The sequence below is a fragment of the Oryzias latipes genome, chromosome 5 (genome assembly GCF_053564925.1).
Source record: "Oryzias latipes strain Hd-rR chromosome 5, Olatipes_Hd-rR_3.1".
Lineage (NCBI taxonomy): Eukaryota > Metazoa > Chordata > Actinopteri > Beloniformes > Adrianichthyidae > Oryzias > Oryzias latipes.
Window position 1 is genome coordinate 9,788,112 of NC_136241.1, and position 19,126 is coordinate 9,807,237.

At 40.7% G+C, this 19,126-nt stretch overlaps 3 protein-coding genes across 6 annotated transcripts; 1 reads left to right on the forward strand and 2 right to left on the reverse strand.

The window, feature by feature from the left end:
- Window positions 1–444: 444 nt before the first annotated feature.
- On the reverse strand, window positions 445–5,765 carry nprl2 (NPR2 like, GATOR1 complex subunit). 3 transcript variants are annotated; one of them, XM_011474794.4, is made up of 12 exons: window positions 5,347–5,758; window positions 5,194–5,268; window positions 4,518–4,609; window positions 4,223–4,391; window positions 4,018–4,126; window positions 1,976–2,112; window positions 1,606–1,703; window positions 1,477–1,513; window positions 1,262–1,355; window positions 1,061–1,178; window positions 801–943; window positions 445–713 (listed from the first exon to the last, which is right to left on the reverse strand). In XM_011474794.4, the coding sequence occupies exons 4-12, from the start codon at window positions 4,382–4,384 to the stop codon at window positions 646–648; spliced, it is 966 nt and encodes a 321-aa protein (XP_011473096.1). In that variant the 5' UTR covers window positions 4,385–4,391; window positions 4,518–4,609; window positions 5,194–5,268; window positions 5,347–5,758; the 3' UTR covers window positions 445–645. The 3 variants fall into 3 exon arrangements, with proteins under 3 accessions (XP_011473096.1, XP_011473097.1, XP_004068675.1); XM_011474795.4 differs by having other exon boundaries at window positions 5,194–5,265; window positions 5,347–5,736; XM_004068627.5 differs by lacking the exon at window positions 5,194–5,268 and having other exon boundaries at window positions 5,347–5,765.
- On the forward strand, window positions 2,098–17,156 carry hemk1 (HemK methyltransferase family member 1). Of its 2 annotated transcripts, none has more exons than XM_078947045.1 (11): window positions 2,098–2,217; window positions 10,495–10,668; window positions 10,766–10,857; window positions 10,945–11,038; window positions 11,122–11,241; window positions 14,136–14,200; window positions 14,294–14,343; window positions 14,424–14,529; window positions 15,749–15,844; window positions 16,096–16,206; window positions 16,398–17,156. In XM_078947045.1, the coding sequence occupies exons 1-11, from the start codon at window positions 2,203–2,205 to the stop codon at window positions 16,447–16,449; spliced, it is 975 nt and encodes a 324-aa protein (XP_078803171.1). In that variant the 5' UTR covers window positions 2,098–2,202; the 3' UTR covers window positions 16,450–17,156. The 2 variants fall into 2 exon arrangements, with proteins under 2 accessions (XP_078803171.1, XP_004068788.2); XM_004068740.5 differs by lacking the exon at window positions 2,098–2,217 and adding an exon at window positions 6,187–6,507.
- cisha (cytokine inducible SH2-containing protein a) lies at window positions 17,101–19,036 on the reverse strand. The gene is given in 3 exon segments (NM_001122922.1): window positions 17,101–18,004; window positions 18,094–18,257; window positions 18,700–19,036. Coding segments are annotated over 3 exon segments (681 nt in total). The 5' UTR covers window positions 18,720–19,036; the 3' UTR covers window positions 17,101–17,507.
- Between the last annotated feature and the right edge of the window lie 90 nt (window positions 19,037–19,126).

Consider the following 19,126-nt stretch of genomic DNA (forward strand, 5'->3'; position numbering starts at 1 on the left):
GCATTTCATCTCGTTTCTGCTGAAAACTGTATTTATTTATTGCAATTTCCAACATCTTTTCATGTCTTGTGCTGGGTGTTTACCACCATATGATTTATACTAGTGTTTGAAAATGTGACATGAGACCAAATCTGCTGTATTTTTTCTAGATCTTAGTTAATTTCTGCATCTGTTGCCATGACACCACACAAAACAACTGTGTGGGGGATAAAGCTCTCTAAAACTGTAGTATTATCATTTTAAAGGTTTGAAAACTACATCCTAAAACCTCAATTTCTTTCTGACTACTAATAGTTACATTTATACTGTAAATTAACAGCTAAATAAATCACTGAGTTTCTATTTCAGTGCTAATTAAAAGGGCAGGTAATGAACGTTTGTTTCCTTCTGCTCCCTCTTATTTAGAAATTGTTCTGCGTGTATTAATCATACTGCCAGAAGCAATGTTTTTTTATTTTTTATTTTATGTTAGAAATAATTGAAAGAAATGACTCCAACAACCAAATATCATCTTTATAAACTGATCACAGTTTTCCACCTGTTTCCAGCTGATGCAGTGGAAAATGTGAGAATTGTTTTTCGCACTCCAGGCATCTTCGGTTGACACGTCCATGTTATTTATCCATGTGAGGACTTTGTGTAACATCACTTCCAACAGATAACAATGTTGGGGTCATTTTCCAGACGTTCATCCAGCTCTTGATAGCTAATGCCTGTCCAATCAGCACAGAGGAGACATGTTAATTGTACTTTAAAGCAGTCTTTGGCTCATTTCAATCAAACAAGGCCACAAAACCTGCCTGTTTTACAGCAGATCTCATCATAACTATGACAGCCAGTGTAGAGTCTAGGAGGTCTGCTTCTCTCGTCACGGATCACCTTCACGGGGTATTTCTGCAGCCGTCGAATGAGAGACTTCATTAGGCCAAACTGGATCAACCTTCTGGAGGGGGAAAAAAACACACACATGTTGAACTTTGGCTTGATATTCCACAAGAGTGTTTTGCTTTTTTTTTTTTTTTTTTTTTCAGGAACTGATAAAGTGTGCCATGACCATGACCTTTCATCCACCCTTTGAAGCTGCTGTGAGTAGCGGGAGCAAAGATCCCGCACCGTGGTTCCTGGGCTCAAACCGCAGTACAGCTGGAACACGTCTCTCAGGCTGGCTCGCTTATGACCTAAAGGTTGACACAAGAAGAAAAAAAAGAGTAGCAGCAAATACAGAGACAAAAATCATATTTAGACAGGATTTCCTCCTTACCTTGTTTGGAAACATAATTGAGACACTCTTCCTGAATGGGCTTGTCGTCGATGAGGCTCTGGACTTTGGGGGTCGTGCAGTAAACATTAGAGTACTAGAGCAAAGGAAAAGTCAAACTAGATTAACTGACATGATAAATATATATTTAAACGTCTAGGTTTTAACCTATATTAACAAGCATAAGTGCTGTATTGACAATGCGATTAACTTTGTACCTGGAAGATTGACACCAAAGTCACAACTCCATAGTACCTGGCGGGAATAGTATATGTGACAAGCAAAGAAGTTGATTTTTGTTTACATAGCTACCCTGTATTTCTTTAGATATTTACACATATTCTTACAGCAGATTCTGAACCGCGATGCGAACCAGATTTAATTCCACATCTGCTTCAGCGGAAATCTTTTGGATGTGTCTAAAACCATCAATGTAGGGCAGGATCTGCAGAAAACACAACAGGCTGTCAGTTGGAACGCTTTATGACCTCAATTACAGTAACTAAAACGACTTTACTGCTCCCTATAAATGTTATGTAGCAGCAACAACCCCATAATAAATACACAGATGCTCTTCTCCTGAACGAGGGGGCTGAATTAAAAATCGAGTAATTTCTTTTATGCAAGCTTATCTTCTATTCTAGGAAATCTGGCATTCATTTTATCACAGAACTTCTTCCAACAAGTAGCTGTGCGTTTCTGATAACAAGGCAATACCTGTTGAGTGGTGAGATCCCACTGGGATTTAATAAAATGTTCTTTGCACTGAGCAAAGACCGGCACGTCATACTCCTGAACAATATGGGGGTCCTTCCGCAGCGGGATCAGCTTTAAGTGGATTGTGTTGGAGTCATCTAGAACGAATAAAGGAAAAGACACGAGTTGGAACCTGCTGTAAACACTGTGGCTGCCAGTCGACACATCTGTCCTCTGAGTCTGAGCAGATGAAGCAGAGGCAGGTCAGGAGTCCAATCCCGCAAAGTTAGCCAATGCTAATGATTGTTATCTGTAAAGTATATCTAATCTTTCTCACGTGTCTTAATATCTTCACCAAATGCAGGTATTTCTAACCAAACTAAACCTAAACAACCCTGTGGATGTGACAGTAAACGCTTTTTATTTTAACTTACTGGCAAACATGAACTTGCAACTTCATTAGGACGGGTCCAAACCCTGTTGGCGGGCTCAGTGATTATTGTATTACTGAGGCAAAAAAGATATTAAAATTTGGACAAACGGTAATTAATATGAATACCAGGGAAACCCCAATTCCAAACCAAACTGAACTGTATGTAGAGTGAATCGCAGCATCTCTACTGCATGCCATTCAGTTTAGGTTCAAAGTGTCAAACGTGTGTTGTTCTTTTTTGCTAAGCTTAAGAAAAATTTATCATTTATTTCTTTAGTACATTACATCAATTCAAGGTTTTTCCTCACTTTCCCTTGCTTACTAGGCAATTAAATAAAAAAAAGAGGTTTCACAAGTTTTTTTTGTTGTTGTTGTTTCGTCTCAAATAAACCTGAAACAAACCAAGATCCAAAATTCAAGGTCTGAAGCAAATCTTGAAGAAAGTGTATCGTTGCATCCCTGCTGAATCCAATCTATTTGAAAGTCCCACTGCAATCATCTTTCGATCTGTTTTAAAAGTTTTCCCAGTGGTCTTTTACATAGGATTTTGTTGTTTTTAGGCTAAATCTAAAAACGTGTGTTGTTCACTGGGACATCATTTCTGCAGAGCAGCAGGAGTTCATGAGAAAATTGCCTCAGAGTTGTGGGCGGGACTGTTGGAAAGGGAGTAAGCCTGTGCTGACTTCCCATCATCCCTTTGTTTTCATTCTCTCCCGCTAGCTTACAGCCCCTCACACCCCCAACCTAACATTAATATTGAAGCTGTACAGCCGTAAACCTTTGAGCCAGATGCCAGCTTGTCCACGGCTTACTGTAGCAGCTTCACACCTACAACCTTTAAACGACTTTTTTTTCCATCTGCCCCTAATTCACAATGATTTGAATTTTGAAAATTACTCATTTGTTTATATGTCCTTCAACATGAGAACAATGCTACAAGAACACGCTAAAGACCCCAAAAGCCCAATTTTTAATGGAGTGAGTTTATAAGATGAAGATTCTACTGCAATTTAGACAAAAACCCAGTAATTACCCTGACTTTTGGCAGCGGCGCAAAGGCAGACTAGTACAATCCTTTAGAACTTCTAAGTTCAAAAATGTAAGAAAAATGGATTCAAATTTTAGTGACATTAACATTGGGGTGCAACAATTCATATTCCCCATGATTTGGTTCAAACCATAGTTTTGCTTTGGTTCGATATATGATTTGTGTTTTACAACACAAACACAAAAAAATTACAAAAGAATAGTTGGAAAGATCCTTTTTGGATGTGCTAATGAGCGAGTAACAAAGTTTAAAAAAAATTCAGTTTGCTTATGCTAAGCTTAGTGTAATGTAATAAAACAATAATAAGTATATTACATTTAGTACAACACGAGGGTTTGACACTTCCAATGCAATATTACTGGTTTACTTTCCCAACAATTTAGTTTAAAGGTGAAACAAATGGTTTGGTTTAATCCTAACCAAAACTAAACTTAGAATACTTGGCCAAATTTGGATGAAGTTGGTGACATTATATGCAAAAATTGAACACTTAAGTAACTTTTGATCCTTTTCTTGATCTGTAAAATTGTGGTTTTAAAAATGTATGTAATATCCACAACACACACAAAGACTAAATAATACCAATAGGTAAAGTGCAGGCTCCTGTTGCATTGAGTTCATCTAACAAGGTTGACATGATTGGTAGAAGCTTCTGTTTGCTCTCCTCATTAGAAATAAACCCACTCTCCAGCTGCAACGGAAGAGAACAAAAAAAACAACAACACATTCAGATATACTGATTTGAAAAACAGACAGGATCAGACAAAGTAAATGTGCTAAACATTACCTCTAAGGTTGTGAGGTACCCAGACAGCTTCTTGACAATTGGCTCAAGGGCACAAGTATCAGTTTTGGCATCGCAAACGAGGCCGAGGTTAAAGAGGAGGGCGTTTCGACGGTACTTTTTGTGTTCGATGCATACAGGACAACCGATTAACTTTTTCTCCATGGCCGTGCTGTAGACATAAACAAAAGCAGGGTCAAAGTTACTAAAGAGAAAGAGCAGCTTTATTTAGAAAGCATGACTCTGTCAAATCACTAAATAGAAGTTCCTATCAGAGAGAGAACTTTGGAACACATACACTGTTATTAGTTTGTTTTGCAGCTCTGGCTTGGTGATGATATAAACCTGAACCGTGTCAAACAGCTCTCTTGAGATGTATTCTTCTGGGACCTGACAAAGAAAAATATAGAATCAACTCATATTTTTATGTCATTTCTCAGTTCAATATAACATATAAAGAAGATTCAACTTATTTATTTAAATTAAATATGATTTTTTTAAAGGGAGCTACTCTCGTATTCATCTGTACTTCTGTTAAAATACTGCACTTTTACGGTTTCATTTAATAGACCTTTAGAATTAGGTATGGATTTATTTCAAGCAATGAAAACAGGGCAAGGCAAACAAGAGTGATACATTTACACATAGATATATCAAACTTAAGAGGATTAGTAATTATTTGACTGGAAAATAAAATATTGAAAGTAAATATCCATTTCTATACATTCTTCGAACACATGTAGGTGATGCTATTATAATTACTGTTGATCATAAATCTTAATGATACAACACATGACACATTGAATCCATGTGAGAGATATAATAATAATCATATAAAAAGGAAAAAAAAGTGCAATTTTAACAAGTGGGGCGTCAAGTTAAAGTGAAATGTACTGACATTGATTGTTATTAAAAGAAACATTATGTGCAAAAAGGAAGCGAAAAATAACAAAAGGAAAAACAAGTTTTCTTACTTTCTTGTGTTAGGACAAAATAGGGCACAGCATAATGCGGTACTGCATAATAGAGGCATTGTTGTGGCCGTTCTACTAAGGTAAACATTAAAGACTAAGTTACTATTCTAGTCTGCTTACGGATCATGATCACAACTTCAGACTAGCACTCACCTGATATGTTATCTTTGGACCCAGTGTGGGGTGAAACTCACTAAAGAATATACACTCTATCCGATTGACCATGCCTGTGACGAACTTCAAACACAGAGGCTAAAAATTAGAGTCAGAGATACCGACAGAAGAAACGGACGATGTCGTTTCTTCCTTTCCTGCTTCAGCTAAACGAAGCTAGCTAGCTAGCTAGCTCCACGCTTTTGCGCCTAAGGAAAAAATAGTGGCGACATTTCTACAGCGTCCAACAGTCCTAATATTGATCACCGAATAAAATATAGTATTATCGGTGCGTTTAGAGATATTGTTGTTGGACGCGTCTTAAACTGTTTAAACAGCATGTGAAAACCCTCAGCAGTCAACAACACAAGTCGCTTCTCTTCTTCTGTAGAGCAGTTGGACGTTGGTGATCGGCTGACAGAAGATTTGTCGCCACCTATTGGAAAATGAGGGATAATACAACGGCTTCCTTAAAAGTATTACCCAAAAAGCCCTGTACGCTTCACAATGAGTCTCAGAGGAATTTAATGCAAATTTAACATCAATATATTGATGCTCTGATGCATGACAAATACTAAAACTTCTAAAATTGTTCATTTTCACTTTCACGGACTCACTATGGACTCACTAATATCATCAAGGCATTTTAGTTTTTGAGACGTCCTAAAACACTAGAGTTAAATGTTATTTACTTTTATTAACTCTACATTATTTTTCGTTGAAATTGTTAAGTAGAATGTTTTAATCATTCTTTCTATTAATAAGCACCTCTCTATTTCTGCTGGCTGTTGTAGTTCATATTAACCGACGCACTTGAAGGCAGCACGCTTCGCGAGAGTCAGTCATGCGCAGTCCAGGATTGGTGTGTTTGCGTAAAGCCCTGCGGAAACAGTACTTTCCGAGCTCCTTTCAATTCTCATGTGGACTACAGAGGAAAACGTCTTCAGTTTATAGTCAAATTACAGTCACTTAGTATAGAGAATCATTTCGTCAACTATAGATAGACTGTATATATAGACTGTAAATGGTTAATGTGTTATTTTAGTGCAGCATGATTCTTGCCACGTGGGGATGTGAACGCTGTTGTTGTTATTGAACATGTGGAGACGAGTGCTCAGAGGAGGTCACGCTTTTATTGGGTTGAGGAGTGGCGGGACAAAGGTAACTGCTGAAACACAACATGCTTTGATCACACAAAGACCAGAATTAATAATGTGGTGCAACAGAAATGACCACGTGCGCTTAGTGATGAAATTAATGATACGCAGGCTTTTATTGTTTATTATTGTGCAGTAATAAATGGATGGATAAAACCAGTTGGAGCCTGCTTTTTGGGCTGATAGCTGTGAGCAAACTGGTCCTGCAACAGAGTAAGTAACAGAGTATAACGTGTGTATCAGAGTGAAGATGATAATCAAAGATGCAAAGGGGTTAAATGATCCTTTAACAGCTAAATTATTCACGAAAGCAACTCAAACCTATACAAATTAAATATCTAATTATTTGACATTTCTATTCTTTTTTGTGCTTTTTTCTTCCATTTGTTTATTCTTTCTTTGTCATATGTTTAAGCCATCCTCAGTGCTTGTAATGAAATATCAAATTTGCACTGAAAATCAGACCCTTTGAAAATTATTTAAATTTGAACAATATTCTGTGTGCCAAAGGTACCACCCACATCTGAATTTCTAATAAACTCCTGCTGCTCTGCAGAAACTATCCTAGACAATGACACCGTTCTGTTTTGTTTTGGGGGGGTCTAGAAATTGCATGATTATAATTATGAGGCCGCTTAGAACGCTTTTAAATTAAAACAAAAGATTGGAGTGGATCTTCAACATCCTGTCACACCTTTATTTTTATTTTTTCATGCCCAAGCTAAAGTGGATCTAACGAATCAAGTCGGGTTTGTTTTTACTCTAAATCAACACAAACAAACGAAGAGATTCCATTTTTGTCAGTGAGCCATCTAAATTTCTGAACAGTTTCATCCAAGTCAAACCAGTTGCCATGTTTTGGAGATGCACTCCAGTAAGTGTACTCAAATTAGTTTGTGTGAGCAGCTACAGAGGCATAAAATGCAGACAAACTTGTTTCTGGTATGATCTTGTACTCACTTGTACTGAGTAAAAACACTGGAGGAACTGGAAGAAAGTTTTGACCTCCCCGGTCCTTTCACTTTGTAAAGAAAAAATGTTTCTCAGGAGCTTCAAGCTCAACTCTTTAGAGATGAACAAGAAATACCTTGATGCAGGTGTGTGGAGAAATGGAATCACAGCAGAGCTTCCTTCTCCTGACAGCATGTTTCAACTCCTTCCATCAGAACACTCTGAAGTTTCGCTCTTAAGGCCCGTACACACCGGGACGAATATTCGCCAGGCGTTATTCGCCAGCATTTTTCGCCACGTTTTTTGTGTTCACACCCAGGCGATTTTTGCTGACGATGAGCCGAGCGAACATGCAATTTCATTCCTTGACATTAGATGGCGCTTAATGTAAAACAGAAATACTCCTGTACACAAGGTGGCGCTGCGCAACTTTACGCTTCTTAAAGTCGCTTTTCACTCAGAAGAAGAGAGCAAGTATTTACGCGCTTGTCAGAATCAAACAAAGAAAACATGAATATTTCAAGCACCAGTAGCTCCAACTGGTGCTTGGTTCGGGGATATTTTAGAATGTCCGTCATTCTTTCTTCGCAGCAGTGTAGACGCATCTTCTTCGCTGGTATGTGTGCTCAGCAAGGCAGTTTTGTGTTTGAGCGCCCCCAAGTTGTGTTTTAGTGTAACTTCAGAAGCTCCAGACACGTGTGCAAAAGCGCCATTCTCATTGGTCATATAGTTTTCGACGCGGCGCGTCAAACCAAAAAAAACCGAACCCGAGGCGTTTTTAAAAAAGTGACGCTTTGACGCATGGCGTTTTTTCGCGTCGGTGTGCACACTCACATTGGTGCCCTTTGTTTAGTCACGAGGCGTTAAACGCAGCGAATGTCGCCGGCGAAATTCGTCCCGGTGTGAACAGGCCTTTAGTCATTCTTGCCTTTGGGACATTTTCCTGTTGGTAGACTGACACAAAGCTTTCTAGGCAAAACATTTGATTTCAAAATGACTTGATGGTCTTGAGATTTCATCGTTTCTGAGTCAGATGCAGCAAAGAAGTCCCATATCATAGCCAAGCCTCCTCCGTGCTTCACAGTATGACGGTCCTCATGTCTTTGTTTCAGTTTTGCATATGTAATCACAGAGCTGATGTTCCCAAAAAGCTCCAGTTTGGTCTCGTCTGTCCACAGGATTTTCTCTCTGAAGCTTTGTGGCTGATCAATACACAGCGTGACAAATTCCAGTCTGGATTGTAAAAAAGATGGTGATTTGTGGACCAACACAACTTCCCTGCTCTGTTCCATAGACGACTAGAACCATAAACCTCTTTTTTTTCCTCGTCTGATCTGGTATCTAGTCAGAACTGTACGGCTGGATAGATCCACTATTGCTCGCCATTTTTGTTGCACTGGTAATGTTAGGTTGGGGTTGTGAAGGGCTGTAAGCTAGAAGAAGAGAGTGTAAACACTGGACTCTAGGCAGCAGGGAGGGTGAAGGGGGCGGGGTTGCCTCATGCTAATCGTCCCCCCCACAAGTCAGAGGTAAATTTCTAATGAACTACTGCCGCTCTGCAGAAACTACACTATATTACCAAAAGTTTTCGCTCACCCATCCAAATGATCACATCAGGTGTCCTAATCACTTGTTCTGGCCACAGGTGTATAAAATTACGCCCTCAGCCACGCAGACTGTTTATACAAACACGTGTGAAAGAATGGGCCGCTCTCAGGAGTTCAATGAATTCCAGTGTGGAACTGTCATAGGATGTCACCTGTGCAACAAATCCAGTGGTGACATTTCCTCACTCCTAAATATTCCACAGTCAACTGTCAGCTCTATCAGAACAACATGGCACTAAGTGGTAGACCATCTAAACTGACAGAGAGAGGGGTTAAAAGTGGTTGCTGACTTTCTGCAGTCCACTGCTACAGATCTCCAAACTTCATGTGACCTTCAGATCAGCCCAGGTACAGAAAGCAGAGAGCTTCATGGAATGAGTTTCCATGGTCAAGCAGCTGCATACAAACTACACATCACCAAGTGCAATGCAAAGCGTGTGATGCAGTGGTGGAAAGCACGCCGCTACTGGACTCTAGAGCAGTGGAAACGCCTTCTCTGGACTCATGAATAACACTTTTTCATCTGGCAATCTGATGGACAAGTCTGGGTTTGGTTACCAGGAGAACGGTTCCTTTGGGACTGCACTGTACCAAATGTGAAGTTTGGTGGAGGAGGTATTATGGTGTGGGCTTGTTTTTCAGGACTTGGACTTGACCCCTTAGTTCCAGTGAAAGGAACTCTGAATGCTTCAGGATACCAAAGCATTTTGGACAATTCCATAATCCCAACCTTGTGAGAACAGTTTGGAGCGGACCCTTCTTCTTCCAACATGACTCTGCACCAGAACACAAAGCAAGGTCCATGAAGACATGGATGACAGAGTCTGGTGTGGATGAACCTGACTGGCCTGCACAGAGTCCTGACCTGAACCCCATAGAACACCTTTGGGATGAATTAGAGCAGAGACTGAGAGTCAGGCCTTCTCCACCAACATCAGTGTGTGACCTCACCAACGCACTTATGGAAGAATGGCCAAAAATTCCTAAAAAACACACTCCTCAACCTTGTGGACAGCCTTCCCAGAAGAGTTGAAGCTGTAATAAATCCAAAAGGTGGATTGACATCATATTGAACTCAATGGGTTAGGAATGTGATGGGAGTCAAGGCAGATAACTGAATACTTTTGGTAATGTAGTTTATGTCCTAGAAAAATGACAGAGTTTTTAAAAATTTTGCCTAAAAATGGCATAATTATAATTAAAAGACCACTGGGGACACCTTTACAATAGATCAAAAGATCTAAAACAGACGTCATGTTTTCATTAGTTCTTTTTGCTGTTGTTCTTTTTTTCCGTCATTATTCTTATGGTGTGTTTGTGTTTCATTCACACCAGCAGTGTGGCCCATGTGTTCATAAATGTCTGCATGCTTCAGAGAGCACAACGCCTGCCTCTGGACTGATTCGAACCTGATGTCATATGTTTTGCCGCAGGCGTTGTGGGGTTTCCATGGCCTGCGGGCATGCAGCGCTCCAGCCTTGCCTGCTGGTTGCATCACTGCACTTCAGGCCGTGGACTTCTGGACCAAGCAGTTTGAGGGGAAAGGTGTGACGGAGCCGGAACTGTCTAGCCGCTACATCATTGCATATCTGCTAGGCGCTAAAACAGTGAGTCGTTGTTTGCTCAGTTTATTCCACGAATCCTTTTGTCATTTCCCGGTAGCTGCTTTTGACGTGACAGCATACATTTCTGATCCTCGCCCAGATAGAAAGTCTTGAGCAACAGAGGTTAAAAGAGTTTCTTAGCAGAGAGGAAACGGATCAGCTGTGGCAGCTTTGCACGCAGCGTCTCTCTAGGTACTTCTCAAGAGTCTGCTCATCTTTTTCGAATCTCTAAATGCACTTGATGTCTGTTACTAAGAATAATCGTGTGTCCACGTGCAGAATGCCAGTACAGTATGTCATTGGAGAGTGGGACTTCCGAGACCTGACCCTCAAGATGAGGCCTCCTGTCTTCATACCAAGACCTGAAACTGAGGTTGCTAGAGGAAAAAACGGCTGCACACATTTGCCGAGCTGACCTTCTATGAACATAAGCCTTCTGTTGTTTTTGGAGTGCAGGAGTTGGTTGAGGTTGTGCTCACAGATCTGCAGAGACTATGTGGAAGTGGGGCAACAGTCTTGGAGGTAGGATGTGGTTCTGGGGCCATTTCTGTTAGCCTGCTGAAGAGTCTGCCACAGGTGAGGTTTGAGTCTTTTTTTTTTCTTCTCAAGCTACGTATACATCAGACATGTGATGTGCATTCAAGAATGCACTAAACTGACTTTCATGAATACACTTTTAGCAGACAGTGTTCACACTGGACTGTTGCTACCCTTATACTACCAAGCACCAAGCCTCTTCCAACCAAGTAGTCTCATATCATTTTGGTCAGGCCCAAACTGCAATTGTTTATTTTCTCCTTCATGATCAATCTTCAAGCGATTGGCACTTCTGTGAAATATAAACAACGCCATCCATACGTCACTACCAAATACAAGTCCTTGATAGGTCAAAGTTCAACAGGTTTAACTTTTGACGTGCGTTCAGTGGCCGCACATTTTGTACGTAGAGCCCAAAAAAAAGACATTAAAAAAAGTTTTGAATGCCAAAGTCCGAATGTACGGAAACGCTCGTCTACATAGACTTTTCATTGGAAGTGGTCGCTTGACCGCGCGTTTCCCAGCCCGGTATGGATGAAGTCCCAATTTCTCGTTTATAACACAGAAAAACTACAGTGTGACAAGAATCCAGTTCAATCAGAACTGAGAACTGGACTAAGTGACCCCTCCCCCTGGAATTCCAAACAGGAAGTAACCGCTGCCTCCAAGAAGCCAAACTCCCATGGACTTCTACTGAGAAAACGGCCATTACTCAGCCATTATTTTAGTCAGATAAAAACATAATTGACCTGCTACCTTTTTTAACATGTTCTTGAATATCATACAAAAAACCTTAATCAATAATTGAAAATGGTTAAAATGATTGATCTTTAATTATATGACTTCACTTGTTCCAAAAATTAATGCATGATTTTTTCTTGTTAAAAAGTAATTTGCACATATTTTTAACTTTTGATACTTGATCTGCATATGCTATGAAGATTTTTGAAACAGTGTTATATCTATTTTTTCTGATATAGTGATATTTTTAATCAAAGTCCTGGTTTTTCTAATGAATCTTCATATATTTTAGATAACTGACCTGAATTTTCTATGTTGATTTCTAAAATAGTTATGTTTATTTTTACATAATAAGTAATGTGTGTTACGGCCCAATAATTGACCAATAATTGATCCTTCAGGATTCTTAATTCTGTCCGACAAAAAGCTATGAACCTGATAATGATAAATCATGTAATAAAATGCTTACGGTAGAACAAGGGTGGGATTGTATAAGTACGCTTCCTTCCACTACCTTTCAAGCAATATTTAGCTTAATGTCTAATTATCCAAAGTTTAATACATCTTTATATGAATGTATAACTGATGATTGTGTTACTTTGTGCATTATTGTTATTTGATTGCTTGAAATAAATCATTTCAAATAAAATAAAATAATGATGTTCTTTCTGTAGTGCAAACTATTTAAGTTATAAACTGACCAATCCCCTTCCCCCATAAAAGTATGTGGTCACAGGTAAAACATTCAACACATTTGATTGACAGATTCTCCAGAGCTGCTTTCAAGTGTTAGGAAGATGGACTTCCAACAAGCTCACTCCTGATGGGCGAGAGGGGTTCCCATAGAAACATTGACTTAAATCGACTCGAACCAATCACTAATTACTAATGTCGTCTAGCTCCAAATGGCGCCGTCTGTATTGTGAAAAAATGGTGACTGACTTGTCTTTATTTCTTTGGAGCTGGAAGTAAGCCATTTTCTAAGGGTGATGTCACCCTCACTCAGTCCAGTTGTCATATACAGTCAATGACTGTAGCTCAGCATCACAATGATTATATAGGAAGTGAATTTCCAACATCAAGCTCTGCATTTATGAACATATAAAAACGTTATTTCCTGTCGATGACTTTCTTTTCATCAACAGAGGCTGCGCTAACCTCGTCCACTTTTTAGAATGTCTGCACACGTGTTTGTTCTTTTTTATATCATTGACTAAAAGTGAAAGTTGAAAATACAAATAACAAAAGCAAAAAGACAAAAAATTTGGTCAAATTAAAAAATCCAGACAGGCAGTTTCAGAAATCTTGATCCTTTCTCACAGAAAATCCCCCAAAAACTTGAATTCATCCACACACGCACACACACACACACACACACACACACACACACACACTTCCATGTCAGTCTACAGCTTCTGCTGCACACAGACAGGGCAGGAAAAATAGTGGCATCTGTCAAAGTCATGAGCCAATTTCATCTAATCAGATGAGCCAATCAGAGAAAAGGGGGCAGTGGGTGACGCATCGCACCTAAACTTGCTAGTTCAAGATGATGATTGGCTTGAGCTTCTGCAGTGTTTTTTTCAGGTCACATGATTTCTTCTCAGGAGGAACGTGTCGAGTGAATCCACCGTCTCTGTTTGACAAAGGTCATAAGACTTCACCGGTTGAGCAACATTCAGACTTTCGAAGCACTGGTGCCGTTGTGAGAGTTTTCTGTTGGCTGGGATCTTTAGCTTTCCTTGTTGAAACCCGTCTGTTCAGCTGGGTGTGTTCAGCGACAGCTTTGACTCAATCCCCTTTAGCCTGAACTGAGGAATAGGATGCTGCGGACATTTCTTTCGAACTGCACACTTCAATTTTCAACCTTCAACTTGTGTATTTCCCAGACTGTTACCATGGTTACATATTCAGTTTTTCACCATTAAACAAACAAACAAAAAGAGTAATCTGTAACTGTTATTATTTCATCTTTTGAAACCAAAAGTGTCAGTCAGTCAGTTAAATGGCATTATAGCAGTTTCATAAAGGTCACATTAAAAGACTGTCGGCTTTGCTGTTATTTAACATCAGTTTCTTTACTCGGTTAAACTCATCAATATTTTCTCTAAGCAAACTGGGAGGGACAGACCGAAGCCCCTTGCTGAAAATGCAACAATAATTGCCCTTTTTGATTGTTTCTGCCCCTCCAGCTCAAAGCGTTTGCCTTGGATCAAAGTCAGGAGGCAGTGGACTTAACCAGGGAGAATGCACTAAGGTCATTCCATTTGAGCATACTTATAAATGTCAGCCATTATTGATTTATTCTGATTTCTAATGACGCTGAGTGAACACAGATTTCCTCACACAGGTACGGGGTCCAGGACAGATTACAGGTTCATAATATTGACGTAGTGAAAGGTGCGTGCGGGAATGTTTTTCTTTGCTTTAGAAAATGAACACAAAGTGCGGATTGAAATGTTTTGCTTTGGGCTTTTCAGATGCAGATGCTTTGTTGGGCCTCTGTGGCTCAGTTGCGGTCCTAGTCAGTAACCCTCCATACCTGTTTTCACAAGACATGACAACCCTGCAACCAGAAATCTTAAGGTGAATGAGATTTCTCTTCCTTTTATTCAAATGCAGTTATTTAAAAGAATTGCTTTTGCAAATCGACTTCCTGCTCTGCAACTCAATTTAAAAGACCCAATCTGATGAAAATTGTGTTTTGGGTGTTTTTAACATGTCTTTGTAGCATTTTGCATTTAGCACTTGTATAAAGAAGCTTAAATTTGCATTTCTGAGTATTTCTTTATTCAAATCGTGAATCCGGAGCAGAAGAAAAACTAGACTGTAGCTGTGATGTAGAACCTAAAACCGCAGGTTACAAGCTCCCTGCTCTGCTCCATTCTGATGCATCATCCACTTGTAGACCACTAGATCCACGTAGGATTTTTTGTTTTCCTTGTCTGAGCTGGGATCTGGCCAAAAACTGGACGGCTGGATGGCTCCAAAATTGCTCACCATTGTTGTTGCACCGCTAAGGTTAGGTTGGGGTTGGGGAGAGCTCTAATCTTTTAGATAACGTCCTCATTATTTCAAAGAAGTTTGTTCCGATTACACCCACAAACAGAGAAATGAGCTACAAACAAAACAAAATGCTAATAAAGACCTTTAAAATGTTCTGGCAAAAACATCTGGAAAATTCCTTGTTTAATAGAACTCACATGACTAACCTTAATTCCACTAGAACCCAGATTTGCTTCATTATTGTGTATTGTGCCAATTGTGTAGATGCTGGAATACGTCATGCCTGGGCTGAGTCTATTTATTATCTTTGTTGTTTTTTTTATGTGATAAGATTATATCTTTTCTATGTACGTTCTTAAAGTCCCACTCCGATCATCTTTTGATCGATTGTAAAAGTGTTCCCAGCGGTCTTTTGATTATGGTTTACCATTTTTAGCCAAAAAAAAAACATAAAAAATGTCGTTTTCTAGGACATAGTTTCTGTGAACCGGAGTTCACCTCTGGACCATTGCTCCGAATTCAAAACAATTTGAATAAAGAAATACTTAGAAACGCACTTTTGAGCTTAATTTTCTTAATAAATGTCCTCAGCAATCATGAAAAATGCCACAAGAACGGGTCAAAAACAATATTTTCATTAGTGCGTCTTAAAATTCAAGGCTTTTAGTTTGAAGCTACTATAAAAATGAATGTATGTTGTTTTAGAATTGATAATAAATTCAGCAAAGCTTTCCACACATCTGCTAGATATGAAGCTCTTGTTTTGAATGAGGTGACGCTGTTGTTTTTCTAAACTCAGATTTGAAGACCACGCGGCCTTGGATGGAGGTAAAGATGGCCTGAATGTCATCAAGCAGATTCTGACGCTGGCGCCGCGCATTCTACCAAACCAAGGGTAAAAGATCTTTGCTGGATGGCGCCCGAATTCTTAACTTAATTCTTAACGGCGCCAACAGCTTGCCGCCTGAACAGGACGTTCTGAAAAACACGTATGGTGTTGCCTTTCTAATGAATTAAGCTTTCTTAAAGACTTCCAGTGAATGCAGTTCCAGGCATATGCCGCCTGCATCCATCTCAAGGTTACGTTTTATAATCCTGCCGTGTTGGTAATTGAATTCTGGGTTTTTTTGTGTGTGTGAAAAACAGCCGTGTTTACTTGGAGGTGGATCCCAGACACCCCCCACTCATCCAGCAGTGGGTGGAGGGCAACGGGAAAAGTCTGCAGTACATTGAAACCCGAAGCGACATCTGTGGCAGGTAAGAGGTAAACACAGTTCTGTGAATACCACCTGGTTGCACACATTTTCATTTCTATTAGTTGCTGGGGGGAAATGAAAAGATCTTGAGAAAAAGGCTGGACCAACAATTTCCTAATGTTTATTTGTCTGTTTTTAATTTTTTTGATAGGGTGCTGAGATTTAGCAGCAGTGTTTGTGTTTGCTTTTCAGACCACGGTTCTGCATCCTTCAAAACGAGGCCCCAAAGCCAGATCAGGATTGAGAAACGGACCTCCTTTTACCCTGGTTCCAGCCCAGGTCGCCGCATTCTGGGCTCCCCTAATGCCCCTCGCCAAGCAGGCACCTTGCCGTCTACGCTCCCAAAATTCCCCCCAATCTGGAAGAAGTCACACATCCCCCTTTGGCCCTTTTAGCCGATAACAGTTGTCACCACACCCTGCTCTCACAATATTACACACGCTGCAATGGCACCGAGGCCAGCTCAAAGCTGAAGGTAATTACCGAAGCTTTTCTTAGAATCCCCCCTCTCGGAAGCTCACCCTCCTCCCTGGAAGCGCTCAGCAGTTCTGTGAATCTGCTGATGAGCGGTCCTCCCCTCTGCCCGTCCACCCGCTGACTCAGATGCGGACCGCTTGCTCTAGCGCGCCCGTTACTTCCTCGCTAAATCTGCGCCTCTCACAAATTTCAACCCTAATCACCCGCAATTTCCTTTTTGTTTTTTTCTAACAGTGATTTATGGTAAAAGTGTATCATAATAGGTGTCACAAGAGCGGTCATCATTTGCAGATTACAGTGTTTCCTCTATGCAGCTCATAAAATGTGATTTATTTTTTTTAGCAAAGGAGCTAGGGGGAAAAATGATGGAAAATGTACGTTCCAGTTGTTTATTTTTATAAAAAAAAAAGTGTACACATGTAAAAGTTACAAAAAGTTTTTGCTGAAAAAATAAAATAAAATGGCATAAAAGAAGTCAGTGGAATTAGTTCTTTCTCCCCCTCAGGAGCAGTATTTACATCCAGAACTAGCAAGATTAGAAAAAAAAACAAGACAACTTCTACCTCTATCTCAAAGTAAGTGTTGATTACAGTACTGTATTTCTCTTGCAAGTCGTCTTCTGTGAGATTCCTCTCCGTCGGTCGGGTCCGTGCCAGTTTTAGGTCTGGAAACCAGACGCGTCAGTCTGAGTCTGAGTTGAATTTGCACTTGTTTTTTGTGACTGGCCTCCACAGGCATGAAAGGCCTGTTTCACAGTGTCTTTTGAAAGTTGAAATAAGCCGAGCTTCGGCCACAGGGATCGATTTCACAGATCCCCTGCCCCCCTCATACCTTGAAGGGATACTCCTGCATGTAGCGCAGCAGAGGCCTCGGGAGTGGTAACTGGTCAGGGCAGTCAGTGTGTCGGTTGATGACGAGCCGTGTGAGGTGCTGCAAAGAGGGAAGGCCTTGAGGCTTGTACACAGCCGACCTCAGCTTCAGTACCAGGGACGTCTCCTCAAAAGTATTGTGGCAGGGCTTGGAGGGGGCCTCGTCCTCCACCCGCCCCTCCTCTGCTGTCCTCTCTGCTCTCATGTAGTGCTGCACCAGACTGGGCACGCTGGGGAAGGAGGAGAGGCTGGGCCGAGCCTGGGTGCTGGAATCCAGCTGGAACTGGGCTCCACTGTACTGGATCCGTATGCTGGTGGGTCCGCGAGCAGTCCTGACCGACAGGGTCAACATGTACAGAGGGTGGCTGCTGTCCCGTACCAAAAAGGCTCCCTCCGACGCGTCCTGAAGCGCAGCGTGGGCCTGAGCCGCCGTTATTGCTCCCCAGTACCATCCTGCACAGACAATCACATTCCTGAATGTCAAGTCAACGTCTCAGCCAAACGCAATCATGGAAAGCAAAACACCGCTTCAAAGTTTTTACCTGAATTTTCCAGGTAGCAGAAGTTGCTGGCAATCGCACGCAGGTCTTTGGTGGGGTCCCATTTTGCAGGGGTGCTCTGAAGGCAAGGGGTAGGAGGTGCAGTTCCCGTTCGCATGCCCCACCGGGCTTCAGATGATGGACCAGCAGGCAAGAGAGCAGTGGGACTGGAAAAAGAAACCATAAACTGGATTAAAACACAGAGTTTAGGGGACATTAGGACATCACATATTTAATGCTGGCTTTAACAAACTCGATTAAATCCTAACATCTGTTAGTATTTGTGGAGTTACTTGTTATTTAATAGGACATTTCAAAAGCAGCCCTTTTACTGCACATGGTGATGTTTTTAAATAGAAAAAAGCAAAGTTAGATTAGTGGAGTGTTTCTGTGAACATGCTCTTCTCCAGATAAGCAGAGACTGTTTTGCCCTTGGCGTTTTGTCTTTTTTTTTTAAACATGTACGGCAAACACCTTCCTACCAACCTGCCATGTCTGATCACAGTGGACCTTAAACGTAAACGCACTGCAGACATTTTTTAATAATGGTGTTCTCTAAATTGTTTCGTAACAGTGAGAGAAAAGAGAAACAAAGGAAAGTCGACTCACCCTGGAACACAAAGAATCATACTATTAAATCCTTCTGGTTGGATCCGAGGAGATTTTCTTTTTTTTTTCCTTTTTAGAAAAAACAACAAAAATTCTCTGCCGTTTGCTAGAATTCTAAACCTGAATCTGGCGCATAGTTGCTCTGAATAGGCTGACTGACAGCGAAACAAAGCCCGAACAGGATCCGCTCCTCCTACTACAATAAAACAAAAGGTCACATATAGGTAGAAAGGTAGGACTCTGTTTACGGGAAAATAAACTGTTCACTGGCCGAAGGGAAAGTTTTCTTTAACGGCGCTTCGGAGTGTGTTGTCGCAGGAATGGGATCCAAATGTGTGAAAGGCAGAGAGTAAAGGCTTGGCTTTTAAAACGCTCCGTTTCCTAGAAGTCTATTCTGAGAACTCTTTAACTGCCGTGACGTCACCGC

Bases quoted from the DNA above. Each gene is read 5' to 3' on its own strand.
- nprl2 (XM_004068627.5), bottom strand. From the start codon at position 5,418: ATGGTCAATCGGATAGAGTGTATATTCTTTAGTGAGTTTCACCCCACA. The intron at 4,392-4,517 runs GTATGTGTTCCA...TTATGTCTACAG, and splicing joins CAAAACAAACTAATAACAGT to CACGGCCATGGAGAAAAAGT. The intron at 1,514-1,605 runs GTAAGAATATGT...TATTCCCGCCAG, and splicing joins ATCGCGGTTCAGAATCTGCT to GTACTATGGAGTTGTGACTT.
- hemk1 (XM_004068740.5), top strand. From the start codon at position 6,445: ATGTGGAGACGAGTGCTCAGAGGAGGTCACGCTTTTATTGGGTTGAGG. The intron at 10,669-10,765 runs GTGAGTCGTTGT...ATCCTCGCCCAG, and splicing joins ATCTGCTAGGCGCTAAAACA to ATAGAAAGTCTTGAGCAACA. The intron at 14,530-15,748 runs GTGAATGAGATT...TTCTAAACTCAG, and splicing joins CTGCAACCAGAAATCTTAAG to ATTTGAAGACCACGCGGCCT.